General features: G+C 45.6%; 1 protein-coding gene across 2 annotated transcripts in view; it reads right to left on the reverse strand.

The window, feature by feature from the left end:
* The window catches only part of LOC141161552 (aldehyde oxidase 1-like), a 536,896-nt gene that overhangs the window by 243,820 nt on the left and 265,800 nt on the right, over positions 1 to 27,276 (reverse strand). The window contains exons 34-35 of one of the 2 annotated variants that reach the window (XM_073646510.1): positions 23,655 to 23,822; positions 21,878 to 22,563 (exon numbers count right to left, since the gene is read on the reverse strand). In XM_073646510.1, coding sequence (XP_073502611.1) covers positions 22,507 to 22,563; positions 23,655 to 23,822 — 225 coding nt within the window. In that variant the 3' untranslated portion in view covers positions 21,878 to 22,506. Of the gene's footprint in view, positions 1 to 21,877; positions 22,564 to 23,654; positions 23,823 to 27,276 lie in introns of those variants that run through there. The other variant, XM_073646509.1, reaches the window with a different exon arrangement.

Genomic DNA, 27,276 nt, shown 5'->3' on the forward strand with positions numbered 1-27,276 from the left:
GAAGGAAGCGGAAGATGGCGCCGGATGGCGGGAATCTTCACCACAGGTAAGTTTGAACAGTCTTTTTCAGGCACGCAGTACCCGGTGGTTGCGGGCACGAAATCCTGCCGACTACGCCAAAAGTTGACGCACCCCTGGGCCTGTGTCGCGCAGCGTTGCGCACGCGGGAGCTTACCCGGAGCCGGATCTGTTGAGGGTTGTAGACTCGTGGCGGTGACCCGGTCCGTGCCCAGGGAGTCAAACTGAGCGGCGATGTAGTAGCGGTAGATGTTGGACGACTACGCCACCCGTTGAATGCAGCGAAGGAGCTGCCGCTGCAGGGCAGACCGCTGAGGCCGGTGGTAGGATTGTGCAGCGTGATAGTATCACCCCCAACGGGAGGGGTATGGCCTCAGGGCAGCCGACGTGGATGATGGGGGTAGCAGGAACCACTCGGAGACGGTACGGTGTAGTTCAGGGTCTTTACTGGTGACAACGATAGACCCTCCCGGAGTACTGGCTAGCGATTGGGGCCTGGTCAGTCCTTGAGCAGATGGGATCTCCCCTGGCCAGGCGGAGTTGTAGGCCTCCCAAACTAACGATACTCTTCTGGCTACCTTGCTAGAAGCGGGTATAAGTAGCCCACGTCCCTGAGTGTACCGTGTGGTGCTCACCCGTATGGCCGGTGACTCGGGGCCTTCTAGTAGCTTCCGCTCCACGACGGCGGTGCTGGTCCCATGCGTGTGACCGTGCCTTCGGGTTTCTTGGCCAGAGGACCTGAAATCCCCTGCCTGACGGATTCTGCTGCTGGGTAGGAGTTAGTCCCCACAGCCTCGGACTCCGGGTCCGGTAAGAAATCTTCTCAGTCAGGGCGAGCTCTGCAGCTGCCAGCCCCTGACTCCTTGTAACACTGCTCCCACAGAGCTCCTGATGTTTCTTCCTATGCTGCTTCTCTTCTCTACTTCTGGCATGGCCCAGGAGCTGGGCCCAGCCGGAGCCACAGCTCCCTGTCAGCCCTCCTGGCTGAACTCTCCCTCTGAACTCTCTAACCCTGCCTCAGCCCCAGGTTTATATAGGGGAAGTTCTTCCCCTCCCAGGACTGGGCAGGAGGTGTGGCATGCATAGGATTCCTGACCAAGAGACCTCCCACCTGCTCTCAGACATAACATTGCTGTTACTGTGGAAACCAGACCCCTGGGGTGCCACACTATCATTCGGTGGTATTGAGAAGTCTGGCCCAATCCAGTCCTTGTTCATTTTTATAAGAGTCAGCCTGTCAGCATTTTCAGTTGACAGGCGGATGTGCTTATCAGTTATAATTCCACCAGCAGCACTAAAAACCCGGTCTGATAAAACTCTAGTGGCAGGGCAGGCCAAGACCTCCAAGGCTTAGAGAGCCAGTTCATTCCACGTATCCAGCTTGGATAACCAATAATTATAAGGCACAGAGGAATCACGGAGGACGTTGGTACGGTCGGCAAGGTATTTCCTCAGCATCTTCCCAAACTTTGCACTCCTTGTGTGAGTACCCCGCGCCTCAGGGCCTGTAAGATGGGAGGGGCTGAGAAAATTCTCCCAAAACTTTGACAGTATTCCCCTGCCTCTGCTGGATTGGAGTTGTGTCTCTCTCACCTGAAGTCGTTGGTTGTCCAACGAACTGTGACCTCTGCCGCCAGCGTTTTCAGATGGGAATTTTTTTAATAGTTCTGCAACAAGGGCCTTCTGGTACTGCCCCATTTTTGTAGACCTGTCTGCCTCAGGAATAAGAGATATAAAGTTCTCCTTGTAGCGTGGGTCTAGAAGTGTCACCAACAGTAATGACTGTCACCCAAAATTTTGAGAACTCGAGGGTCATGGGAAAGGCAGCGTAACATAAACTCAGCCATGCTTGCCAGACTGTTAACAGGCAAGACTTCCGTGTCGTCACCAATAGGATGACTGACCATGCTCTCCTCCTCCTCCTGCTCCTCCTCTCTGTCATCAGGCCATCCACACTAAACAGACGGTATGACAGTTGTGCAGGTAGTACCGTCTATAGCTCATGAAACTATCTCCTGTTCTTCCTCCTCCTCTTACTCATTGTCACCCAATCCATGTTGGTATGAGATGAGGCTGGGCTGTGTGTAATCACCCTGTATGGTTCCTTGCTCCATCTCATTGTGCTCCACCTGCAATGCATCCTCTTTGATTGTGAGCAGAGAGTGTTTCAGAAGACAGAGAAGCGGGGTGGTGATGCTAATTATGGCGTCATCGCCACTCACCATCTTGGTGGAGTCCTCAAAGTTTTGGAGGATGGTACATATGTCTGACATCCATGTCCACTCCTGAGGTCTTGTGTGTAGAGTCTGAACTGAATATCGATGGCCTTGTTGAAGCTGATACTCAACTACTGCCCTCTTCTGCTCACAAATCCTTCCCAACATCTGCAGTGTAGAGTTCCAATGCGTGGGGACATCACACACCAGTCTGTGAGCCAGAAGCTGCAAACGCAATGGCAAGGGCGGCGGAAGCTGTAGGTGACTTTCTAAAATGGGCACACAGGCAGCATACCTTAACAAGCAGATCCGGCAGCTCCGGGTAGGATTTCAGAAATGTTTGAACCACGAGGTTAAGAACATGGGCCAGGCATGGTACGTGTGTGAGCTCGCCTCGCCTCAGAGCCGCTACCAGGTTCCGGCCATTGTCACACACGACCGTGCCTGGCTGTAGGTTCAGCGGTGTGAGCCACAGGTCTGCCTGCTCTTTCAGAGCTGTCCACAATTCTTCAACATTGTGCGGTTTGTCACCTAAGCATGTTAGCTTCAGCACAGCCTGCTGCCGCTTGGCTGAGGCAGTGCTGCAGTGCTTCCAGCTTGTGACTGATGTGGTAATTTCAGTGATGGAGGCTGAAGAGGAGGAGGAGGCTGAGGAGGATGAGGTGCAGGAGCTGTAGACTGTGGGGGCAACCCTGATTGACCTAGGGCCCGCAATCCTTGGCGTCGGGAGGATGCGTTCCGTCCCAAGGTCCGACTAGGTCCCGGCTTCCACTGTGTTAACCCAGTGTGCCGTCAGCGAGATGTACCGTCCCTGCCCACAAGCACTTGTCCACGTGTCCGTGGTTAGGTGGACTTTCCTGGTAACTGCGTTGTTGAGGGCACGGCTAATGTTTTGGGACACGTGCTCGTGAATGCAGGGACGGCACACCGGGAGAAGTAGTGGCGGCTGGGGACTGAGTACCAAGGGACGGCCGCTGCCATCAGATTGCGGAATGCTTCCATCTCCACAATCCTAAAAGGCAACATTTCGAGCGCAAGCAGTCGTGAAATGTGGGAATTTAGTAGTGTGGCCTGTGGGGCGTTGGCTGCGCTTTCATTTCAAGGACTGGGGTATGGACAACTAAACGCTGTGCTGGGACAAGGACGTGGACGTGCTTCCTAATGCTGCTACTTGAGAGTGTGCAACGACAGATGCAGGGCAGGAGGCATCTTCGCATGCACTATGGACAGGGGATTGGCTTGCATGCACAACAGCAGAAGAAGCAGTGGTGACACCCGCAGACACTGTTCCTGGCCCACAAAGTCGAGTGCTTTGCTGCCATGTGACTGATCATGCTGGTGGTGGTCAGACTGGTCGTTTTGCCACCCCTGCTGATGCTGGCCTGGCAGGTGGTGCAAATGGCCTTTTTGGGGTTATCGGCAGAGTCTTTAAAAAACAACCAGACTCGGGAATACCTAACAGTTGTACGGGCAACTTCCTTTGTGTTGGTGTTACGGGGAACGGTTGCCTGCCTTCTGTCTGCGGCCACCACACTGCTTCTTCCTGCCTGTTGGGGTGCTCTGCCTCCCTCGCCCTGTGTGCTGCTGTCCTCGCTCTGCATGTCCTCCTGCCAGGTTGGGTCAGTTACTATATCATCCACCACCTCGTCTTCTACTTCCGCACCCTGGACCTCCTCCTGACTTTCTGGCAATTGTGTCTCATCATAGTCCACCTCTTGTGACACTGTCGCCTTCGTGTGACTGTGGCTGCTCAAATATTTGGGCATCGCTACATGCGATCTCCTCTTGCCCCGCTTCAAGTGGACCGGGCGAGAGGCTCGAATCTATAAATGGAAAAGTGAACAGGTCTTCGGAGAGTCTGGTGTACGCCACATAACTATAACTGTGGTTTTGCAGTTCCACGGGTCAAATCTCTGTATTATCCTACTTTTGGCATTTTTTGCCGTAAAAAAAAACTGTAATAGTGTCTCCCTGACTGGTCAGACACCAATATATCTGTTTAAAAGAGTCTGGTGTACGCCACATAACTATAACTGTGGTTTTGCAGTTCCACGGGTCAAATCTCTGTATTATCCTGCTTTTTGCATTTTTTGCCGTAAAAAAAAACAGTAATAGTGTCTCCCTGACTGTTCAGACACCAATATATCTGTTTAAAAGAGCCTGGAGTAGGCCAGAAAAATAGAACTGTGGTTTTGCAGTTCCACGGGTCAAATGTCTGTATTATCCTGCTTTTGGCATTTTTTGCCATGAAAAAAAACGGTAATAGTGTCTCCCTGACTGGTCAGACACCAATATATCTGTTTAAAAGAGTCTGGTGTACGCCACATAACTATAACTGTGGTTTTGCAGTTCCATGGGTCAAATCTCTGTATTATCCTGCTTTTGGCATTTTTTGCCATAAAAAAAAAACTGTAATAGTGTCTCCCTGACTGGTCAGACACCAATATATCTGTTTAAAAGAGTCTGGTGTACGCCACATAACTATAACTGTGGTTTTGCAGTTCCACGGGTCAAATCTCTGTATTATCCTGCTTTTTGCATTTTTTGCCGTAAAAAAAAACAGTAATAGTGTCTCCCTGACTGTTCAGACACCAATATATCTGTTTAAAAGAGCCTGGAGTAGGCCAGAAAAATAGAACTGTGGTTTTGCAGTTCCACGGGTCAAATCTCTGTATTATCCTGCTTTTTGCATTCTTTGCCGTAAAAAAAAACTGTAATAGTGTCTCCCTGACTGGTCAGACACCAATATATCTGTTTAAAAGAGTCTGGTGTATGCCATATAACTATAACTGTGGTTTTGCAGTTCCACGGGTCAAATCTCTGTATTATCCTGCTTTTGGCATTTTTTGCCGAAAAAAAAACTGTAATAGTGTCTCCCTGAGTGGTCAGACACAAATATATCTGTTTAAAAGAGTCTGGTGTACGTCACATAACTATAACTGTGGTTATGCACTTCCACGGGTCAAATCTCTGTATTATCCTGCTTTTGGCATTTTTTGCCATAAAAAAAAACGGTAATAGTGTCTCCCTGACTGGTCAGACACCAATATATCTGTTTAAAAGAGTCTCGTGTACGCCATATAACTATAACTGTGGTTTTGCAGTTCCATGGGTCAAATCTCTGTATTATCCTGCTTTTGGCATTTTTTGCCATAAAAAAAAACTGTAATAGTGTCTCCCTGACTGGTCAGACACCAATATATCTGTTTAAAAGAGTCTGGTGTACGCCACATAACTATAACTGTGGTTTTGCAGTTCCACGGGTCAAATCTCTGTATTATCCTGCTTTTTGCATTTTTTGCCGTAAAAAAAAACAGTAATAGTGTCTCCCTGACTGTTCAGACACCAATATATCTGTTTAAAAGAGCCTGGAGTAGGCCAGAAAAATAGAACTGTGGTTTTGCAGTTCCACGGGTCAAATCTCTGTATTATCCTGCTTTTTGCATTTTTTGCCGTAAAAAAAAACTGTAATAGTGTCTCCCTGACTGGTCAGACACCAATATATCTGTTTAAAAGAGTCTGGTGTACGCCATATAACTATAACTGTGGTTTTGCAGTTCCACGGGTCAAATCTCTGTATTATCCTGCTTTTGGCATTTTTTGCCGAAAAAAAAACTGTAATAGTGTCTCCCTGACTGGTCAGACACAAATATATCTGTTTAAAAGAGTCTGGTGTACGTCACATAACTATAACTGTGGTTATGCACTTCCACGGGTCAAATCTCTGTATTATCCTGCTTTTGGCATTTTTTGCCGTAAAAAAAAACTGTAATAGTGTCTCCCTGACTGGTCAGACACCAATATATCTGTTTAAAAGAGTCTGGTGTACGCCACATAACTATAACTGTGGTTTTGCAGTTCCATGGGTCAAATCTCTGTATTATCCTGCTTTTTGCATTTTTTGCCGTAAAAAAAACAGTAATAGTGTCTCCCTGACTGTTCAGACACCAATATATCTGTTTAAAAGAGCCTGGTGTAGGCCAGAAAAATAGAACTGTGGTTTTGCAGTTCCACGGGTCAAATCTCTGTATTATCCTGTTTTTGGCATTTTTTGCCTTAAAAAAACTGTTATAGTGTCTCCATGACTGGTCAAACACCAATATATCGGTTTAAATGAGTTTGGTGTACGCCACATAACTATAACTGTGGTTTTGCAGTTCCATGGGTCAAATCTCTGTATTATCCTGCTTTTGGCATTTTTTGCCGTAAAAAAAAACTGTAATAGTGTCTCCCTGACTGGTCAGACACCAATATATCTGTTTAAAAGAGTCTGGTGCAGGTCAGAAAAATAGAACTGTGGTTTTGCACTTGGTAACACAGACCTGTAGAAGCGTCTTCACGCGAAACAGCTGTTGTCTGCTTTTTTCTTCCCCGCTCTCCCTGCTTGCCAGACTTTTTATCCTCATGGAATAAAGATACTGCTTTTAAGGACTGGTGAATGCAGCTCATTTTTCTTTCTTATGGTTATTTTATAACTATAACTGTGGTTCTGCAGTTCCACGGGTCAAATCTCTGTATTATCCTGCTTTTTGCATTTTTTGCCGTAAAAAAAACCTGTAATAGTGTCTCCCTGACTGGTCAGACACCAATATATCTGTTTAAAAGAGTCTGGTGTACGCCACATAACTATAACTGTGGTTTTGCAGTTCCATGGGTCAAATCTCTGTATTATCCACTTTTGGGTCTTTTTTACATAAAAAAAACAGTTTGAGTGTGTCGCTGACTGTTCAGCCCCAAATATATCTATTTAAAAAAGTCTGGTATACGCCAGTAAATTAGAACTGTGGTTTTGCAGTTCCACGGTTCAAATCTCTGTATTATCCAGCTTTTGGCCTGTTTTACGTAAAAAAAAAACAGTAATAGTGTCTCCCTGTCTGTTCAGTCACAAATATATCTGTTTAAAAGATTCTGGTGTAGGCCAGACAAATAGAACTGTGGTTTTCCTCTTCCACGGTTCTAATCTCCTTTTTGTTACCCTTTTTCCATTGATAGAGCGAGTGTAAGCTATTTTACTTCATTTACAATGGGCAAGGCGCTTGGCAAGGGACGTGGAACTGGACATTCTGGTGATGGTGCGTGTAGAGGACGGGGCCATGGCCAAGGTGAAAATGGGCCACAACCAACAGCCACATCTTCTCGCTCCCACTTCTTGACCGAATTACTACGGAAGCACACTACAACACCAGTATTGCGAACTGATCAGTGTGAACAGGTTATTAATTGGATAGCAGATAATACTTCCAGTTACCTGGGCACCACCACCTCCGGTCTGTCTTCCACACGGTCAAGTTTTAGTAGCCGTGAGTCTCGAACGCACACTCCTCCTCACCCGGATGCTCCTTCCTCCCACCATGCCGAGTGTCGTCAGACAGCAACTGATCCCACACTTGGACACTCTGAAGAGCTGTTCACTGGTCCATTTCCATATTTGTGCCCCTCGCCTGCTCCGCTTGAAGTGGTGGAAGAGGAGATCCCATGTAGCAATGCCCAAATATTTGAACAGCCACGGCCACAGGAAGTCGACGCTGGCAATTTGTCACAAGAGGTGGACGATGATGAAACACAATTGCCACGAAGTGAGGAGGAGGATCGTGGTGCGCAAGTGGAAGAGGAGGAGGTGGTGGATGATCTAGTAACTGACCCAACGTGGCAGGAGGACATGCAGAGCGAGGCCAGCAGCACACAGGGGGAGGGAGGCAGAGTACCCCAAAAGGCAGGAAGAAGCAGTGTGGTGGCCGCACACAGAAGGCGGGCAACGGTTCCCGTAACACCAACAAGAGGGACGTTGCCAGTACAACCGGTAGGTCTTCCATAGTCTGGAATTTTTTTAAATACTCTGCTGATAACCCCAGAAAGGCCATTTGTACCACCTGCCATGCCAGCATCAGCAGGGGTGAGAAAACTACCAGCCTGACCACCACCAGCATGATCAGGCACATGGCAGCAAAGCACCCGACTTTGTGGGGCGCACCCCAGGGTCCACGACCAGTGTCAGCGGGTGTCACCACTGCTTCTTCCGCTGTTGTGCGTGTGATAGAACCCCCTGTTGTGCGTGCAAGGCAATCCCCTGTCCATACTGCATGCAAAGATGCCCCCTCCTGTCAGACTTCACTTGTTATGGCAGTTTCTCAAGAAACAGCATCAACGTCCACGTCCACGTCCCACCGCAGCGTTCAATTGCCAATATCCCAGAGCTTTGAACGAAAGCGCAAATTCACAGCCAACGCCCCACAGGCCACAGTCCTAAATTCGCACATTTCACGACTGCTTGCGTTGGAAATGCTGCCTTTTAGGCTGGTGGAGACGGAATCCTTCCGCAACCTTATGGCGGTGGCCGTCCCTCGGTGCTCGGTCCCCAGCTGACACTATTTTGCCTGGTGTGCCATCCCCGCTTGTGGCCAGGGACGGTACATCTCCCTGATGGCACACTGGGTAAACATAGTGGAAGTCGGGACCCAGTCGAACCTTGAGACGGAACACATCCTCCCCACACCGAGGATTGCGGGCCGTATGTCAGAGTTGCCCCCACAGTGTACAGCTCCTGCGCATCATCCTCCTCCTCATGTTCAGCCTCCATCTCAGATATCACCACATCAGTTACAAGCTGGAAGCACTGCAGTACTGCAGTACTGCCTCAGCCAAGCGGCAACAGGCTGTGCTGAAACTCATAAGCTTAGGTGATAAACCTCACACTGCTTGTGAGTTGTGGACAGCTGAGAAAGAGCAGGCAGATCTCTGGCTGAGACCGCTGAACCTACATCCAGGCATGGCCGTGTGTGACAATGGCCGTAACCTGGTGGCGGCTCTGAGGCGAGGCGAGATCATACACATACCATGCCTCGCTCATGTGCTTAACCTCGTGGTTCAGCGGTTTCTTTTATCGCACCCCGAGTTGCCAGATCTGCTCGTCAAAGTACGCCGCCTGTCAGCTCATTTTCGCAAGTCGGCTACAGCTTCCGCCCCCCTTGCTGTGTTGCAGCAGCGTTTGCAGCTTCCGGCACACCGACTGGTGTGTGATGTCCCCACACATTGGAACTCTACCCTCCACATGTTGCAAAGGATTTGTGAGCAGAAGAGAGCAGTTGCGGAGTACCAGCTGAAACAAGGCCGTCGATATTCAGGTCAGACTCCACACATAAGACCTCAGGAGTGGACCTGGATGTCTGACATATACTATCCTGACAAACTTTGAGGAGTCCACCAAGATGGTGAGTGGCGATTACGCCATCATTAGCGTCAGCATCCCACTTGTCTGTCTTTTGCAACGCTCTCTGCAGAGAATTAAAGAGGAGGCACTGCAGCCAGAGTATGATGAGATGGATCAAGAAGCCGTAGCGGGCGATTACACACAGCCCAGCCTCATCTTATCCCAACGTGCATTGGGGGACAATGAGGGAGAGGAGGAAGAACAGGAGCTGGTATCATGCGCTGTAGACGGTAGTACCTGTACAACTGTCATACCGTCGGTTCAGCGTGAGTGGCCTGAGGACAGGGGGGAGGAGGAGGAGGAGAGCATGGTCAGTCGTCATCTTGGTGAGGACACGGAAGTCTTGCCTGTTACCAGTCTGGCACGCATGGCTGAATTTATGTTACGCTGCCTTAACCGTCCGTGACCCTCGCGTTGTCAAAATGTTGGGTGACAGTCATTACTGGTTGGTGACACTTTTAGACCCCCGCTACAAGGAAAACTTTCACTCTCTTATTCCTGAGGTGGAGAGGTCTACAAAAATGGGGCAGTACCAGAAGGCCCTTGCTGCAGAACTGTTAAAAAAATTCCCATCTGAACACGCTAGCAGCAGAGGTCACAGTTCCTTGCCCAACCAACGCGTACAGGCGAGAGAGATGCAACTCCAATCCAGCAGAGGCAGGGGAACACTGTCAACGTTCTGGGACAGTTTTCTGAGACCCGCCCAGCTTACAGGCACTGAGGAAGTTTCAAAAGATGGTGAGGGAGTACCTTGCCGACCGTACCAGCGTCCTCCGTGATTCCTCTGTGCCTTTTAATTTTTGGGTATCCAAGCTGGACACTTGGAATGAACTCGCTCTGTACGCCTTGGAGGTCCTGGCCTGCCCTGCCGCTAGCGTGTTATCGGAGCGTGTTTTTAGTGCCGCTGAGGGAATTATAACAGATAAGCGCACTCGCCTGTCAACTGACAATGCTGACAAACTGACCCTTATCAAAATGAACATGGGCTGGATTGGGCCAGACTTCTCATCACCACCAAATGACAGCAGAGTAACAAAGTCAAATACGCTGTGTTATTTTGGGAGGTGTATTCCCATGCACCGCTTCACACCCACACATGGGTATATGCTTCCTCATTTCGGCTGTATTTTGCTCTTCTCCTTATCCTCAGCCCCCACCACTACTATACCACCAGGGTGACCTTGGTCCGTGTTGCCAGCATTGCAAGTTCTTCCGTCCTAATTTTTGGCAGCTTTTGCTTGGAACGCATAGGCAAAGACTATGAGAGACCCACTCCCCAATAATGGGAATAATGTTTTTAAGATGCTGTACTGCATGGCTCTTCCTAGGGGCATTTAAGCCGTCTTGTTAAGCTACTGCAACCTCCACGTCTCTTCCAAGGGGCATTAAAACCGTCTTGTTAAACTACTGCGACCTCCACCACTTTTCCCAGGGGCATTGATATTGTCTTTTTATTCCACTGCGACCTCCACGTCTCTTCCAAGGGGCATTAAAACCGTCTTGTTAAGCTACTGCGACCTCCACCACTTTTTCCAGGGGCATTGATATTGTCTTTTTATTCCACTGCGACCTCCACGTCTCTTCCAAGGGGTATTAAAACCGTCTTGTTAAGCTACTGCGACCTCCACCACTTTTCCCAAGGGCATTGATATTGTCTTTTTATTCCACTGCGACCTCCATGTCTCTTCCAAGGGGCATTAAAACCATCTTGTTAAGCAACTGCAACCTCCACGTCTCTTCCAAGGGGCATTAAAACGGTCTTGTTAAGCTACTGCGACCTCCACCACTTTTCCCAGGGGCATTGATATTGTCTTTTTATTCCACTGCGACCTCCATGTCTCTTCCAAGGGGAATTAAAACCGTCTTGTTAAGCTATTGCAACCTCCACGTCTGTTCCAAGGGGCATTAAAACGGTCTTGTTAAGCTACTGCGACCTCCACCCCTTTTCCCAGGGGCATTGATATTGTCTTTTTACTCCACTGCGACCTCCACGTCTCTTCCAAGGGGCATTAAAACCGTCTTGTTAAGCTACTGCGACCTCCACCACTTTTCCCAAGGGCAATGATATTGTCTTTTTATTCCACTGCGACCTCCACTTCTCTTCCAAGGGGCATTAAAACCGTCTTGTTAAGCTACTGCGACCTCTACCACTTTTCCAAGGGGCATTGATATTGTCTTTTTATTCCACTGCGACCTCCACCATTCTTCCAACTGGCATTGCATTTCCTCCTAATTTTAGTCAGCTTTTGCTTTTCAATGCATAGGCGAACACTAAGGGAGACCCACTCCCCAATAATCGGTAGAAGGTTTTTCGTATGCTGTAATCCACGTCTGTTTCAAGGGGCATTGCAGTTCCTCATAATTTTTGGAAAGCCTTCTATTCACTGCTTAGGCCAACAGTGCACAGGAGACCCAGTTGCTATAAATGGAAAAAAAGGTTTAGTTAAGGCCCTCTGACCTCCATGTCACTTCCAAGGGGCATTGGAGTGCCTCGAAATTGTTGTTAGGCATTGCATTCACTGCATGCCCTATAACTGTGTAGCCGAACCGCTCCTTTTGGTACAGAAACATATCCTACAAGACATGTGTGGTTGACTGGCCTGATATTGATGTGAATGGTCCCTGTTCCTCCTGCTCTTTCTCCTTTGCCACCACCTCATCCATCATTCATCACCTGAAGCTTTGTTTTAACGGGAGTCATAGAACTGGGATAGTAGCAGGAAAACATCCAGCAATCCTCAGAGGAGGTAGGTTATGCGCCAAAACGCTGACCACCTCAGGCCTAGCCGCTACTACATACATGCGCTTGCATTCCAAGAAAACAAAGCAGAGGCTAACTTCTATCATCATCATCATGCTCCTCACCTTGGCACTCTCAACTCCCCTGATGGAGAAGCCAGGGCCCACCGGAGGAGTCTGGTTCTCTGGTGGGCTCGTCCAATGATGCACTAAAGCAGGCCACGCTAAGAAAAGTGTGGGGGAAGTTCAGCGGAGAAATAGGGGCGGCTGGGGACCGTTTATGGACACCCGGCCGCCCCCAGGCGGCTGGGGACCGTGTGTGGACACCCGGCCGCGGGGCGGCTGGGGACCGAGTATGGACACCCGGCCGCCCCCTGGCGGCTGGGGACCGAGTGTGGACACCCGGCCGCCGGGCGGCTGGGGACTGAGTATAGATACCTCGCTGCCGAAGCAGCCATGAGGTAGTGGCCAGCTTCGGCCTCCTCCAAACTAAAAGGCCCCATTTCAAGTGCAAGCTAGCAGTATGGAATTGCAGCCTGGGGGTGGGTGGGTGACAGGTTGCACACTTACGCTTGCATTCCAAAAAAACAAAGCAGATGCTAACTTCTATCATTATCATCATGCTCCTCACCTTGGCACTCTTAACTCCCCTGATGGAGAAGCCAGGGCCCACCGGAGGAGTCTGGTTCTCTGGTGGGCTCGTTCAATGCTGCCCTAAAGCAGGCCAGGCTAAGAAAAGTGTGGGGGAAGTTCAGCGGAGAAATAGGGGTGGCTGGGGACCGTTTATGGACACCCGGCCGCCCCCTGGCGGCTGGGGACCAAGTGTGGACACCTGGCCGCTGGGTGGCTGGAGACTGAGTATGGATACCAGGCCGCCAACGCAGCCATGACATGGTGGCCGGCGTCTGCCTCCACATGCCTAAAAGGCCCAATTTCAAGTGCAAGCAAGCTAGCAGTATGGTATTGCAGCCTGGGTGTGGGTGAGTGGCAGGCTGCATACTTGCGCTTGCATTGCAAGGAATGGGGGAGGTACAATTGAACACTGCCCTGGGACAAGGACTTGCACGGGGATAGTTGCAAGTCTGCATCTTCTTATGCGGCAAGGATCACTTCTGATGGGCACACTTTTAGGCAGTGACCTGGGTGTCAGGGATGCTTCCAGGGGTCTTCCCCATGCCGTTCCCATGTCTTTTCAGCACTGTATGCATGTGTCACACAGCACATGGCCAGATAAGATTGTAAAATGTTAAAATGACATTTCCCGGTGAATGCATTTGTCATGGTTGAAAGCAATACAAAAGTGCAAAAACGCATAAAAAATGCTACTTGTGAACATAGCCCATGGTGTGGAGGAGTATTTTTGTTTTTAGTTATTTATTTTACTCTATACACAAGTCTTTACCCTGGAAAGGAAGTTCCTTAACATATTTCACAGGAAAGCAGTTTCAGTTTCGTTTTTGAATGTTTTATTGTGAGCCCTTAAAAGTGGCTTAATACCTCTGACCACGTTGTTGACAGCAGTGACCTAGGGGTCAGAAATGCTTCCTGGGGCGATGCCCATGCTGTCCCCATGTCTTTTGAGCACTGTCACTATCATTTTGAGCACTTTTTAGGCTTTCTACAGACTGCCGGGGGTGCCGCCGCAAAAATGCTCAGGTCTCCCATAGACTAACATTGGGCTCGTTGCTCGGGTCGAGCACCCGAGTATCACGGTGAGCTGGGCCCGAGCTTCGAGCACCCGAGCATTTTAGTGCTCGCTCAACACTAATAATCTGCTATCAAACCAATAACCTTTTCACACTGCTCTGTGTTCAATAGCGGTGTTCTGAGGTCCCCTATTAATTGGGACAGGAAGGTCCAGCATGAAGATGTGGGTGTTTTTTGTGGCACAATTTCAGCTTGCCCACGGCCTCAGCCTCTGAGTGCACCATCACCATCACGTCCAGTTCCCTGTCCCTTGCCACGGGCCTTGCTCATTTTAAATGGAGAACAATGTCTTCCATGCTCACTACAAATGGCTGAATTTGGAGCAAACTTATATGTGATCCGTGTGACGGACAAACCACAGTTTTAAATAGCTGGCCAGTAGATAACTATTTTGAACAGCAAACCGGTGTCAAAATCTTCGCTGACACAGCGAAAAATTTTTTAATGGAGGCCAATAATGGCAGTATTTTCTGAAAACGTATATGTGATCCGTGTGACGGAGAAAACACAGTTTTGAATGCCTGGCCTGTAGGTAACTATTTTGAACAGGAAACCGGTGTCAAAAACTTTACTGACACACTGAAACAAATTTTTAATGGTCTACTATATACACTGCCTGCCTGATATCTCTGCAGATGGATTAGTCCTCAGAAGGACTGTTTGTTAAGATGGATATGTGTAATATACTTCTGTTCTACCTACACTACCTAATAAACAAGCAAATCTCTCCCTAGCTCAGCAGCACCTCTCCATACACTGTCTGATTCCGGAGTGACTGTGACGAGCATGGCGGCGCCAGGTCTGATATAGACCTGATGACGCTGTGCGGCCATCCACTCACTGTATTGCCCTAACCAACATGGCTGCGGCATTACAGTGAGTGGCAGGCAATCCCTGCATGTTCAATGGCTTTGTAAAGAGCGCCAAACATGCAGGCAGGGGACCCAAGCTCCCGCCGAGCAACCTCGGAAATACTTGGTGAGCTCCGCGCAACTCGAGCAGTGAGCGAGCAGTAGCGAGCATGCTCGCTCATCACTAGTCCCAGCTAGTGATGAGCGAGTATGTTCTGTTAACCCTTTCGGCGAGCATGCACGGGTGCTCCCGAGTATCTGCAGCGGTGCTCGGTGTTATGTTTTTGTCACTCAGTGCTAATGATTTGCAGCTGTTTGACAGCTTTAATACATGTGAGGAATGCCTAAGAAATAGGCATTCCTCACGTGTATTAAAGCTGTCAAACAGTCGCAAATCATGAGCATGGAGTGACGACAACATAACACCCGAGCACGCAGAAAATACTCGGAAAACACCCGAGCATGCTCGTAAATCTCGAGTAACGAGCATGCTCGCTCATCACTAGTCCCAGCCCAATCAGTATCTCTGGTCTGCGTCACCCTGAGATATTGGATGACGGATGATGGAAATGGGTGATTGATAGCGCTGCCCAGGAACAGATGCCACCCTGAGCTATTGGTCATGACTAGTGATGAGCAAATTTGTTCGGCATTTCAAATTCAGGTTCGTGTTCGGGGTTCCGGCTTGTTTGCGCCAAAAAATCGGCTCCGCCCATGAACATCCCTGATTTGCTACACTGTCACGCAAATGTTATCTGCGTGACAGAGTGGTAAATCATGGATGTTCATGGGCGGAGCTGATTTTTTTGGCGCGAACAAGCCAGAACCCCGAACACGAAACCAAATTTGAAATGCCAAACAAATTCGCTCAACATCTCCTCTATCACCAGCACCACTCACAGATTGAATACGGAGTAGAATGTTGACAAAAGCAAACGTCACTGGAGCAGGTCTAAGCAGGGGTGTGATAATGACATGTAGCATTTGGTTTGTTCCTTTATAATCTTAAAGATGGAGAAAACAGGTGTGGATTAAAATGTATTTCTTTATCATTGACGCATAAGATCTATAAAGGTTCCTTAAAAGCTATGGACACCTTTGATATGGAAAAATATTTTTTGCGTGTATTAATGGTTACGTTAACATAATAAAATAACACTTAATTGCATTCTGCAGTCTTCATTCATTTAGACCCCTTAAAATACAGTATGCAGCTCAATCCAATTTTCAGTTTTTTTGTGTGGGAGAGTCTCTCCCAGTAATATAAGCTGGATGTGAGTTCTGTGTGTACACAGGATGTTTAGGTTTTCATTTGCTTTCATGTATCAGCTCAACTCCAATAATGTACTGATTTCCTCTCCTCCTGTTTTCCTCTTTTTCTATTGCCTGCTTTTTCTACCATCCCTGAGATACTTTCTTTCCTCTCCACTGCAGATGTGTACAACGCATTCTCTCTAACTCTGAGAGAAGGGAGTTGGGGGCAGAGAGAACTGTCATGAGCAGGAGCTCAGATGGATTTGAAGCATTTTTGCAAAAACACTTATCTAGATAAAAGACTTAGAGACACAGATGCAAAATGGTAGAATTTTTTTTAATGAAGACTATTGCTTAACTTTTCAATTTGGAAGTAAATGAACACAAATTCTGTGTAAAGGTGAACATAGCCTTTAAAGTACGGTAATTATAATAGGGTTGGCTCTAGTAGGGGAAATTGTACAATATTGGGAGTGTAGGTACTGGAACAGTGGCTTGTTATACCATTTCTCTTTGTTTTTAAATTAGGATTTATACCAGGTTGCTCTAGGCAACTAGATCAATTCTTCTGTTTGAAAGCTCTGCTAAGCATTGACTATTTTTCTAAAACTTGTTGCTGTCTTTAATATTCTGGATCCATATATTGTTATGGTACCATACCAAATGTGTAATACTGACTCATGAGCAATTAAAATGAATACGATCAGCTGTGGGCATCACCGAGGTTTTCCCATGTCTCACACAGTCCATTTAATTGCATCAGTGGTGGTTGGATGCAGAGCCATTTTTTAATTACTGAAGCTGGTGGGTTGTGGTGTTCTGCGCCATTCCACTTCAGAGTTTCTTCGGTAAAGTCAAGTATTTCCCAGTTACCTTGTTTTACAGGATGTTGGTGCTGCTGGATCTGTTCTTGGATATTATTCAATAAATGTCTGTAGTACATATTAGTCAGGCACCTGAAACAGAAGGGACCCTAAAGAGGACCTTTCACCAAATTTTTCATGTTTAACTGGACACACAATGTAATAGTGGTTGCATAGCAGAATAAAACTTTTCTTTTTTTTTCTTTTTAAATTTCACCTCTCCGTTGTGGAGATATTAGCAATCAAAGTATTTGGCACCTAAAGAGTTATTTTTTTTAAGTCCAAGTGGGCATTACCAGAGAGAGTTTACTGTGGGCGTGTACTTCCTCCTATACCAGTATGTTCAGTGATGGCAAGTACTTGATAATAGGACGTACCGTTATGTCCAATGTCATTAAGGGGTTAATAATGTCTCTTATTGGGGTCACCTACATTAATAATGTATGAAGCCAAAATTGGGGACATTACAACTGTAACGGTGTTTAAAAGGTGGAAACTGTGTCTGTGCGTTACATTCTGCAGAGACGAGTCCTGGCTGGAAGAAATCAGAGCAGTCTGTGCTGGATGAAGAAAAAAATGAATTATTTCAATTGGAGACGTCGGCAGTGAGTCACTGTATACACCATGTGTATAATGTCACCGGTGATCACTGTGCTACCTGTACGCTTACACTATATACTATCTACAGAGCTCCTGTGTATAACCACCACTGGTGATAATATTCGTGTTAGTATATAATAAATTAATAAAGAATCACAGTATTAACACTAATATCATCATTAGTGGTGGATTTACACAGGAGCTCTGTAGAAAGTATACAGTGTAAGCGTACAGGTAATACCATAATCACCAGTGACATTATCCCCAGGATGAATGATAACATCATTACAATGGTTCCCAGTAGCAGTTTAGTAAAGTAGGCTCCAGCGCTGAGTTAGTGGAAAAAGTGAGATCTCGCTCTTTTACTGCTGAAGGGGCCATAGAGTGTTGTGGTATCCTGCTGTGCATGCCTGAATCCTACAAGTTCTGGCCTGACTTTGGTAGGACATTAGCGGCACTTATGAATACTTTTAAGAGTAATTTAAATTCAGTAAAATTATCAGTTTTGGGCTATTTCTTTTAAATAAAAAGGGCAGCCCCAGATTGGTGATACCTACTTTTTAAATAGTATAATTTAAATTCCCTTAAGTTTGTCAGGAGTTTGTAGCTGCTTCACTTGGTAAAGTGAGGTGTCTCCTCTGCTAATCCTGACATCTATAATACAACTAGAGATATTTTCACACTCAGTCCAGTTTACTTAAGTGTTGACCACATGAACCTCTCAGGGAACTACCAATGTCTCAAAACTGTTCACACCTGACCTTTGAAATCATGGTAAAGCACTTGGTCAGACAAATCTCCAGTTTGCCTGCATTTCATTGCATGTTTGGAATTAACCATTGATCTTCTGAAAGATACCAGACTGCATTTACTTCTATTACATTGCTGCTATTAATCAATGCCTTGCTGGAAGATACCAGACTACACTCCAGTGATAATCTGCATCCCTGCTGGAAGATATTACTTTTCTATACAGCTACTGTTTCACTCTATATCTGCACATCTGGCTCTGCTTTATCAGTACTTCCTGCTCCGCTTGTTTGTCTGCCATACTGGATACCTTGTTGTCCTGGTCCTTGCTGATCCACAAGTCGTCAGCCAGGACTCGCTGCGCAGCATTATCACCTACATCTGTGCTGTTTACCCAGATCTATGACTTAGAGAAGCCACCTCACCATGTGAGCCCATGACACTCTGATGGTAGTAAAATTACTTGGATTTGGCTAGATAACTATAGGCTGCCTAGATTATCCTCCTTTTCTTTACTAATCTAATAATTTCTCCTAATTTCTTTCCAATTTTCACATGATTCATTGCTAGTTCCCAACTGCATGGCAGTGTGTACATGTAATGCCAAATTCAGACACCATTGTATTACTGTCTGAGTATGGGCAGCGATGCATAGACTAGCCGCAGATCTCCTGACACAAACTTCACAGTCTAATATAAACTAACAAAATTGGTAAATTCGGGTAGGAGACCGGTATCCAGTCTGTGCATTGGGGTCCATGGTCAGACTCATACAGATGTATGAAATAGGCTTAAATCTGTATGATGATGATATGTAGAAATTATAAATTCCATGTTTTTCTAAGTTTATGGAATACCGAAACACTGGAAAAAACGATGTACCGTAATCAAATGAGAATGTAATACATTTATTCAGATTTTCTTAAATTTAAACTATGAAATACAAATAGCCTGCATACAATATGATCAGGTACAGTTAAATGATTCACCTGTTATTGATTTGATATATTATATTTTGCAAAAAGATACAATTTCTCACCAAGGCTACAGTACTAGTAGATGATACAAAATTATAGTAATATACTGCAGAAAGGCTTCAACAAATGGCAGCCTGAGCACTTTAAGGCAACCTGACAGCTGATATGACATGCTGCCTGAACCACGGGCACTGTGAATGAAACAATTGCCTTATCATTTCAGCCAGGTATGTTTTACGGATTATAAGACGCACTCCCCCCCCCCCAAATTTGGGAGGAAAAAGGGTGTGTGTCTTATAATGCGAAGGTACGGCATTTTACCTGGGGGCATTGTCGAATCGGGGTCACAGATACAGGAGGTTGGCGGTGGCTGCGTCAGGAGCGGGGCGACGCTGTGGGCCCCATCCTCACAAGAAGGGTCGCTGATTCAAGGCGGTGGTGGTGGCGGTGGGAGCAGGGCGATGCTGCGGCCCCGTCCTCAGAAGAAGTTGGCAGTGAGCGGAGGTTCCCTATCCCGTACATAGCCCTGCGGTGTGCTTCGGCAAAATTGCCGCCGGAGCACGCACAGATTGAGATCTCAGGAGACAATATCTCGGGAGTCGGTGTATCATACACCGATACCCCATTTGTGGTGGAAAACTACTGGCTGGGTGCACTGCAGGACTTGGAAGGGAAGGAGCGCTATTTGAATTTTGGAGCAACATTTTAGCTGGAATAGATTGCAGACACCATGTCACATTTGAAGAGCCCCTGACATGCCAAAACAGCATAAAGCCCACAAGAGACCCCATATTGGAAAGTATACCTCTCGAGGAACTCATTTAGGGATGTAATGAGCATTTTTAACTCTTAAGTAATTCACAGAATTGTATGACATTGGGCAGAGTAAATGAAAAATTACCATTTTTTCCACTTTAAAGGGAACCTGTCACGTCCTAGTAGCTATGTAAACTGCCCCCATAGCATTGTTAGTGATGCAATGTGCATCACTAACAAGCTGTTTTCATGAAAATCGGTGGTAGCATAATGATGTTATAACGTTTTATATACTTATCTTACCTGCTCGTAGTAAGTCATTGTGGAGTGATTCTCACATTCAGTCATGGGCAGTCGCCGCGTTCACTCAGTGCTGGTGCTGCCCATGACATTTGAATACTGCTCCTGGCAAGCGCTAGGTTTGCACACGTCGGGCCACTGGTCCGGCACGTGTGCACGGAGGCTGTGTGATTACCAGCTTCAGTGCACACGCGCTGTGATCTGTAGCTCCCGGCGCGTGCGCCGTCAATGTATCTTGCGGCCACCGCATGCGCAGTGACACAGCAGCGGTGATTTAATCAGCTGTCATGTGCCTTTAACAGCCGCGGATGGACTGAGGTCCACCGGGGTTGTTAACCAGTTAAACCCTTGGTCAATCTCTGAAAGCTGGATTTAACACACGCCAGCTGGAAGTCCGTCAGAAATCCCGCCCATCGTCGCCCCTGTCACTTGATCAGGGGGCACCGATGGGTTGTAATGACAGCCGGGGGTCTGCAGAAGATCCCTGTGCTAGTCATTGTGAATCATCTGCGTTCATAGGAGATCGTGACTTCTGCTATACATAGCAGGGCTGAAGCCCTGCCATGTATGGGACAGGTGATCGAAAGATTGCAGCTTTAAGTCTTCTAAAAGGACTATTGAAGACAGTAAAAAGTGCAAAAAAATGTTTTTTTAAATATGAAAAAAAAAATACTACTAGTTCAAATCACGTCCCTTTTTCCCCACTGACAATAAAACAATTTAAAAAAATACACGTATTTGGCATTGTTGCATTCAGAATCGCCTGATCTATCAAAATATAAACTAAAGTAATCCGATCGGTAAATGGTGTAATGCGAAAAAAAAAATCAAAACTCCAGAATTATGTATTTTTGATTGCCACAACTTTGCAATAAAATGCAATAAGAGGCGATAAGAACATTGTATCAATCACAAAATGGTATCAATAAAAACATCAGCTCAGGGTGCAAAAAATAAGCCCTCACCCGGCCCCAGATCCCGAAAAATGAAAACACTATGGGCCTCGGAAAATTGCGACAAAAACAAAAACTTTTTTTCATACAAATTACTGAATTTATTTTCCCCACTAAAATAAAAAATAAACAATACACGTTTGATATCTACAAATTCATAATGACCTGGAGAATCATAATGGCAGGTCAGTTTTACCATACAGTAAACATGGTAAATAAAACCCCCAAAAAAACAATTGTGGAATTGAACTTTTTTGCAATTTCACTGCACTTGGAATTTTTTCCCCGTTTTTTAGTACACGATATTGTAAAATCAATGGAGTCATTCAAAAGTACAACTCGTCCCAGAAAAAACAAGCCCTCATATGGCCATATTGACGGAAATATAAAAAAGTTATGGCTCTTGGAAGAAGGGGAGGAAAAAACAAAACTGAAAAAAAAAACGGAAAATGGCCAAGGCATGAAGGGGTTAACATTGAAATATGCAAAAGAAATTGTGCTTGGGAAAAAATGATGCCTTAGAAATGATCTTATTAACATGGATGGATATATCCAGAATCAATATAAAAATTGTATTCTTGTCTTGGGAGATATAATTTTTATGTAAAATAAAGATATTGCCATGATCATTTGAATACCCATCTCAATGGCCCTCAGAAATATGTAGGATATTTATATCCACTTACCTTCCTTCCATTTACATAAAAGATAAGCTGATCAGACACAGCACCTACAACCATGGTTTCAGGTCTCATGCTGCTGGAGCTACAGATCCAAGCAGACGCTTAGCACTAGCAGAGGGAAAAACTAGTGTTTTCTTATTATGTTTTGGAAGGAGGAGTAAAGAGGAGGAGCAGGGGGGTGGAGGAAGATACATTCTAAGAAAGAATTGTGGAAACAAGTACCCATTCATCCTCATGAAGTGGCTCTGGCCTTAAAATGACAGGATATGTTTTATAGTCGTTATGCATTTAAAGGGTACTCTTATGTTTTATACCAGTCCGAGCCCTTTAAAAAATATTTTTGTGCTCTGGAAAACCTCTATACCTATTTACTTTTTAACTCTAGGAAAACAGCCATAGAAAGAATGTATTGGTTGGTGAAAGTGGATGGTCCTGCTAAATAGAAAAAAATACTTTTTTGAAATTAATTTTTACTTTCCGAGAAAGAGCGGAACTTTTTTAGATGACTACTCCACCACTTTTACAATTTATACTTGTGTCTTCTTTATTATTAGATTTTGAGAATGACGTTAATTAAAAGATGGAGATTGCACTTTTTCTCATAGTAGATAAAGAGACCAATGTTTTCTTTTTCATTTTGTGACATCAACGAACCAGGGGGTAAAAGTTTCAGCCTTATCTCTTGGGATCTGAAAAACAGTAAGAAAAATGAACGTAGCATAATATATTATAAAGTCTATAAAAAAAGTTATATACTGTATTATATGTACTAGTAATACAGTATATACTTGTAGGTCACAGAAATCACTTTTCAACCAAAATATACTACTATCTATAATCAAGACTTATTATTTGAGAATGATGAACTTCAAGAATACATTGCTAATACAATGAGCCTCTGAAGTTAGACAATACAAATTATTTGCACCATTATTCTGCAAAAGAGCAGTCAATGCTGGTTTAGCATAAATTGGGTTACATTGCCAACTTATTTTTTTTTTTCCTTTTTTCCGGAAATTTTTTAGCCTAAAAAGCGTGAAAAGTTTTGCAGAGTGGTTTTAACTAGATTTTTGACTCTACTTATATGGGGTTTTCTCCCTCCAGGAAAGTACTGGACTCACTGTCCCCGGGTCCACCACTGTTTTTCTGTCACTGCTGTCGAGATTTGACCTTGACTGCAGCGCTAATGTCACATCAACAGCACAGCAGCCAATCACTGAGCTCAGCAACTTTGCCCATGTAAATGTACACCCTGTTTAAAGTCGTTGAGGTCACTGATTGTCTGCCACGCCATTGACGTGATGTCAGACGTTAGTGCTGCAGTCAATATCAGCTATTGGGAGCAGTGGTGGAGATTCAGCGGTGGACCAATGGAGGGTGAGCAAGGTACAGTTTGTTTGTTATTTTTTTTAACAAACTGGGTGCAGGGATTGATATTTTCTAAAAGGGGACAACCCCTTTAAGTGGAATTGATTCCTGGCTCATGAAACTCTGCTACAATTTTTAGCACTAGAAGAAAAAGAAATAAAATAAAAACATAATGAATCCTTATGGGATTTAATTGAAATTAATTATGCAAAAAAACAGCTGGATGTGAACAATTAAATTAACATTAGGAAATAGTGTCACATTGGAAGGAGCTCGAGGTAATTTCCATTAATCAGGCCTGTTACCTTGCAGTACAGTTGTAATAGGCCGCAGACATTGGATGGCTCGATATTTTTTGTCATACAGTTAATATATAGTTAAAGTCTAAAGTATATACACTGCAGAGCCATACCATTTTTGTTAGGGAGTCTTCACAGGCCATTCTGATTTTCTCAGGAGTCGCTGGGCTGTTGAGTGTGAAAATCTTAGATGAGCCACGTTCCTTCCGCGCAGAGTCCACGGCATCTTTAATGGCAAAATATACAGAACTCCCCAAAAACACGGCAGTTTCACCCACACCCTAGAAAAGAATATTGGATATGGAAAGTGTTACATCACGTAAAGAAGTCCTGTATCTTCTGCATGAGAAGCTGATACAACCTTGCTTCAGTCACATGTACGAGAGATGGATACATTTATATGTGTGGAATTGGATTCTACTTGATTTTACAAAAATCTGTATTATGGAGATTATGGATTTTTTGTAATTCACTCCGCGCTAATTAAGCAAAATAATGGCCGACTGTAAAATAAAGGAAAACGTACCTCACCGGCAGCCCCTGCTGCTCCCTGCCCTCTGCCCTTACATCCCGTTGCATCTCCGATTCAGAGTTCGTTCTAGGCCGAGGCTTCCAGCTGCAACAGGCCCCGGAGTTCACTCTGCAGGATCCAGGGCCTTCTCGCAGATGCAAGTCTCAGGCTTGCGTGAACACTGGGCCATGGCTTCCAACTGCAAGTCCCGTAGGTCACTGCATGTGTAGTTAACTCCGGAATGAACACTGGGACAGTGGCGCGGAGAACAGGACAGTCAGAAGGGAGCAGCCGGAGCTGCAAGAGCGGTGAGCAGTGAGGTGAGTACAAGTCTCTTCTTCCAATTTCTATATGTTTTATTTTTTATGCTCTGGGGTCTACATTTGCACAGAATAACTTCTCTCCAAATCAAATTTACTGGTAAAATCCGCACAAATTTTCTGGCTCCACTTCTTTCCCCCTTCCTCTCACTATTGGGGTTCCTCAGGGTTCAGTCCTTGGCCCTCTTCTCTTCTCTCTCTACATGGCACAAATTGGACAGGCCATCAGCAAATTTGGCTTTCAGTACCATCTTTATGCTGATGACACACAACTATACACCTCATCCCCTGACCTTACCCCCACTGTACTACAGAACACCAGTGACTGTCTGGCCGCAATTTCCAACATCATGTCTGCTCTCTATCTGAAACTCAACCTTTCTAAAACTGAACTATTTCTGCTCCCGTTGTCTACTCACCTCCCTAAATCTGACTTCTCCCTCTCCGTGTGTGGCACCACAATAACGCCGAGCCAGCAGGCGCGTTATCTGGGCGTTGTGTTTGACACCAATCTTTCCTTCATCCTCCATATACAATCTCTTGCCCGCTCTTGTCGCTTGCACCTGAAGAACATCTCTAGAATCCGCCCCTTTCTCACTTTGGAAATAACAAAAACCTTCACTTATGCCCTGATCCACTCCCGCCTTGACTACTGTAACTCTCTATTAATTGGCCTCCCCCTCACTCGACTTTCCCCTCTCCAGTCCATCCTTAATGCTGCAGCCAGGGTCATCTATTTAGCTAACCGTTACTCTAACTCCGCTGCTCTGTGCCAGTCATTGCACTGGCTGCCCATGAATTATAGGATCCAATTTAAATTGCTTGTTTTCACCCACAAAGCTCTCCACAGTGTGGTACCCCCCTACATCTCCTCCCTCATTTCTGTTTATCGGCCTACTCGTCCTCTACACTCCGCAAGCGACATTCGACTAACATCCGCACCTCCCACTCCCGGCTTCAAGACTTCTCTCGAGCTGCACCTATTCTCTGGAATGCTCTACCCCAAGAAATTAGGACCAACCACAACTTACACAGTTTTAGGCGCTCCCTAAAAACACACCTGTTTAGGGAGGCCTATCATGTTCCCAAATCAAAGTCCTTTTATATTCTTATAGTCCATCCATTATTTCTCCAAACATAAGTCTCCACCGAACCCAAAAGCACTACAGATACTGGCTGGTGATGAGCTCATGCAGCCTTTATGTATCCCTCATCCCCTCAAGATGGCTGGACCATCATTGTAAATAAGCCATTGTCCGTTGTGTCACCCCCACCTCATTGTAGATTGTAAGCTCTTACGAGTAGGGTTGTCTTTATTTTTGCTTTAATTATTGTATTATCTTTAGCTATGTTACATATGACTGTTGTATATGAACCTTTGAACTGTAAAGTGCTGCGGAATATGTTGGCGCTATATAAATAAAGATGATTATTATTATTATTATTAAATAGGTGAATTCGAATTTTGTCAACTTTGCTCATCTCTTACACGTACAATGTACGGGGAACATGTTTCTTTCTCCTGAAACCACTTTTAATAGCTGTTATCTGTAACACAACTGTGCATTATAATCATTGGGATCCATCTTACAACATTTATGTCCATCGTAGGAAGGGTTCGTTTATTACAAGAATCTAATATTATTCTTGCCCCCCTCATTCCATACGTGTTACTCCCCTGTCCCGGCTCCATCCTTGGGCCTTGCACCCTTCTCTTATGGCTAGATCTGTACTATTATTCTGGTAACCAAGATAACATCTGTGATATCTCCCACCACGGCCTTTTAAAGCCGGCTCGGGCAGCTGCCAGCATATTCAGGTATAGCACCTTACTATCAGATGCTTTTACAGGATTTTGCTTCACCTTCCTCCAGACTTTGCTCCAGCCAGCTGGTTAATTATCTTCCCTGCAAAGATGCACTGCCATAAAGTTTTTTTTCACTAAATTTGTGTATATGTGTATGCAGTGTAGTGTGAGTGTATCAATATACTCCCCTACCACTGAATTCACTGGGATCCAGTGCTGTTCTGCTCCTCTTCTCAGTGAAATCACTGCACTTTAGACTATCGGGCTCACTCTGACGCTCCATAGACTTATATTGTAAAAGCCACTTCGGGGTCACGCAGAGCGCAGTGTGACCGGAGAGTCTGAAGAGCAGTTACATCACTGAGAAGAGAAACAGAATGGAGCGGGATCTCGGAGGAGGTGGTGGTAAATGAATATATTCACAAACAATACTCTACATGCACATATAAACATGCTTAATGAAAAAAAAAACCTTAATGGGAGTGCTTCTTTACTCCAGGTACTATTGCACTCACAACTGTGCAGCGACAGGTGTCTTATTACATATTCATCTCTACTAATGGTGTTCATACCTTCAACTCTGCTGTAACAATGTATCCAAGAAAAAATTGATTTTTGCTATACTGGTATGATTACCCTTTCATTTCCGCTATTAGGTGCTGTTCACACCTTTATATCTGCAATCAAGGTACATGATTATATTTCTCTCTGCTATTCCTAAGCAGCCCACACTAGCAACTTAGTCCTGCTGCATCATCGCCGCCAGTCCGTGCTGCTCACCCTGACCTACAGCTTAGAGGAGCCACCTCACCACTTGACCCCATAACAGCACCCCAAAGATTATTTTTCCTTTTTTGACTCTTACTTCCCTGATTCCTACTTTATCACCTTAACATTAATGAATTAAAGAAAAGAGGGGGGAGGGTCACTTTATTTACAGAAAGATCACAACCTTTATTCATGTGCTATGGGGATATCCAATCATAAAACTTTCCTTTACACAGTCTTCAAATGGCAGGATAACTCAGGCTGCCAATAGTCACCACTAGGGGCAAGCTTATTGCATGGATAAGGATACAGGTCATAGTTAAAGGGGT

This window comes from Phyllobates terribilis, unplaced genomic scaffold (genome assembly GCF_046119375.1).
Source record: "Phyllobates terribilis strain yellow unplaced genomic scaffold, ASM4611937v1 Scaffold_9__5_contigs__length_417890890, whole genome shotgun sequence".
Lineage (NCBI taxonomy): Eukaryota > Metazoa > Chordata > Amphibia > Anura > Dendrobatidae > Phyllobates > Phyllobates terribilis.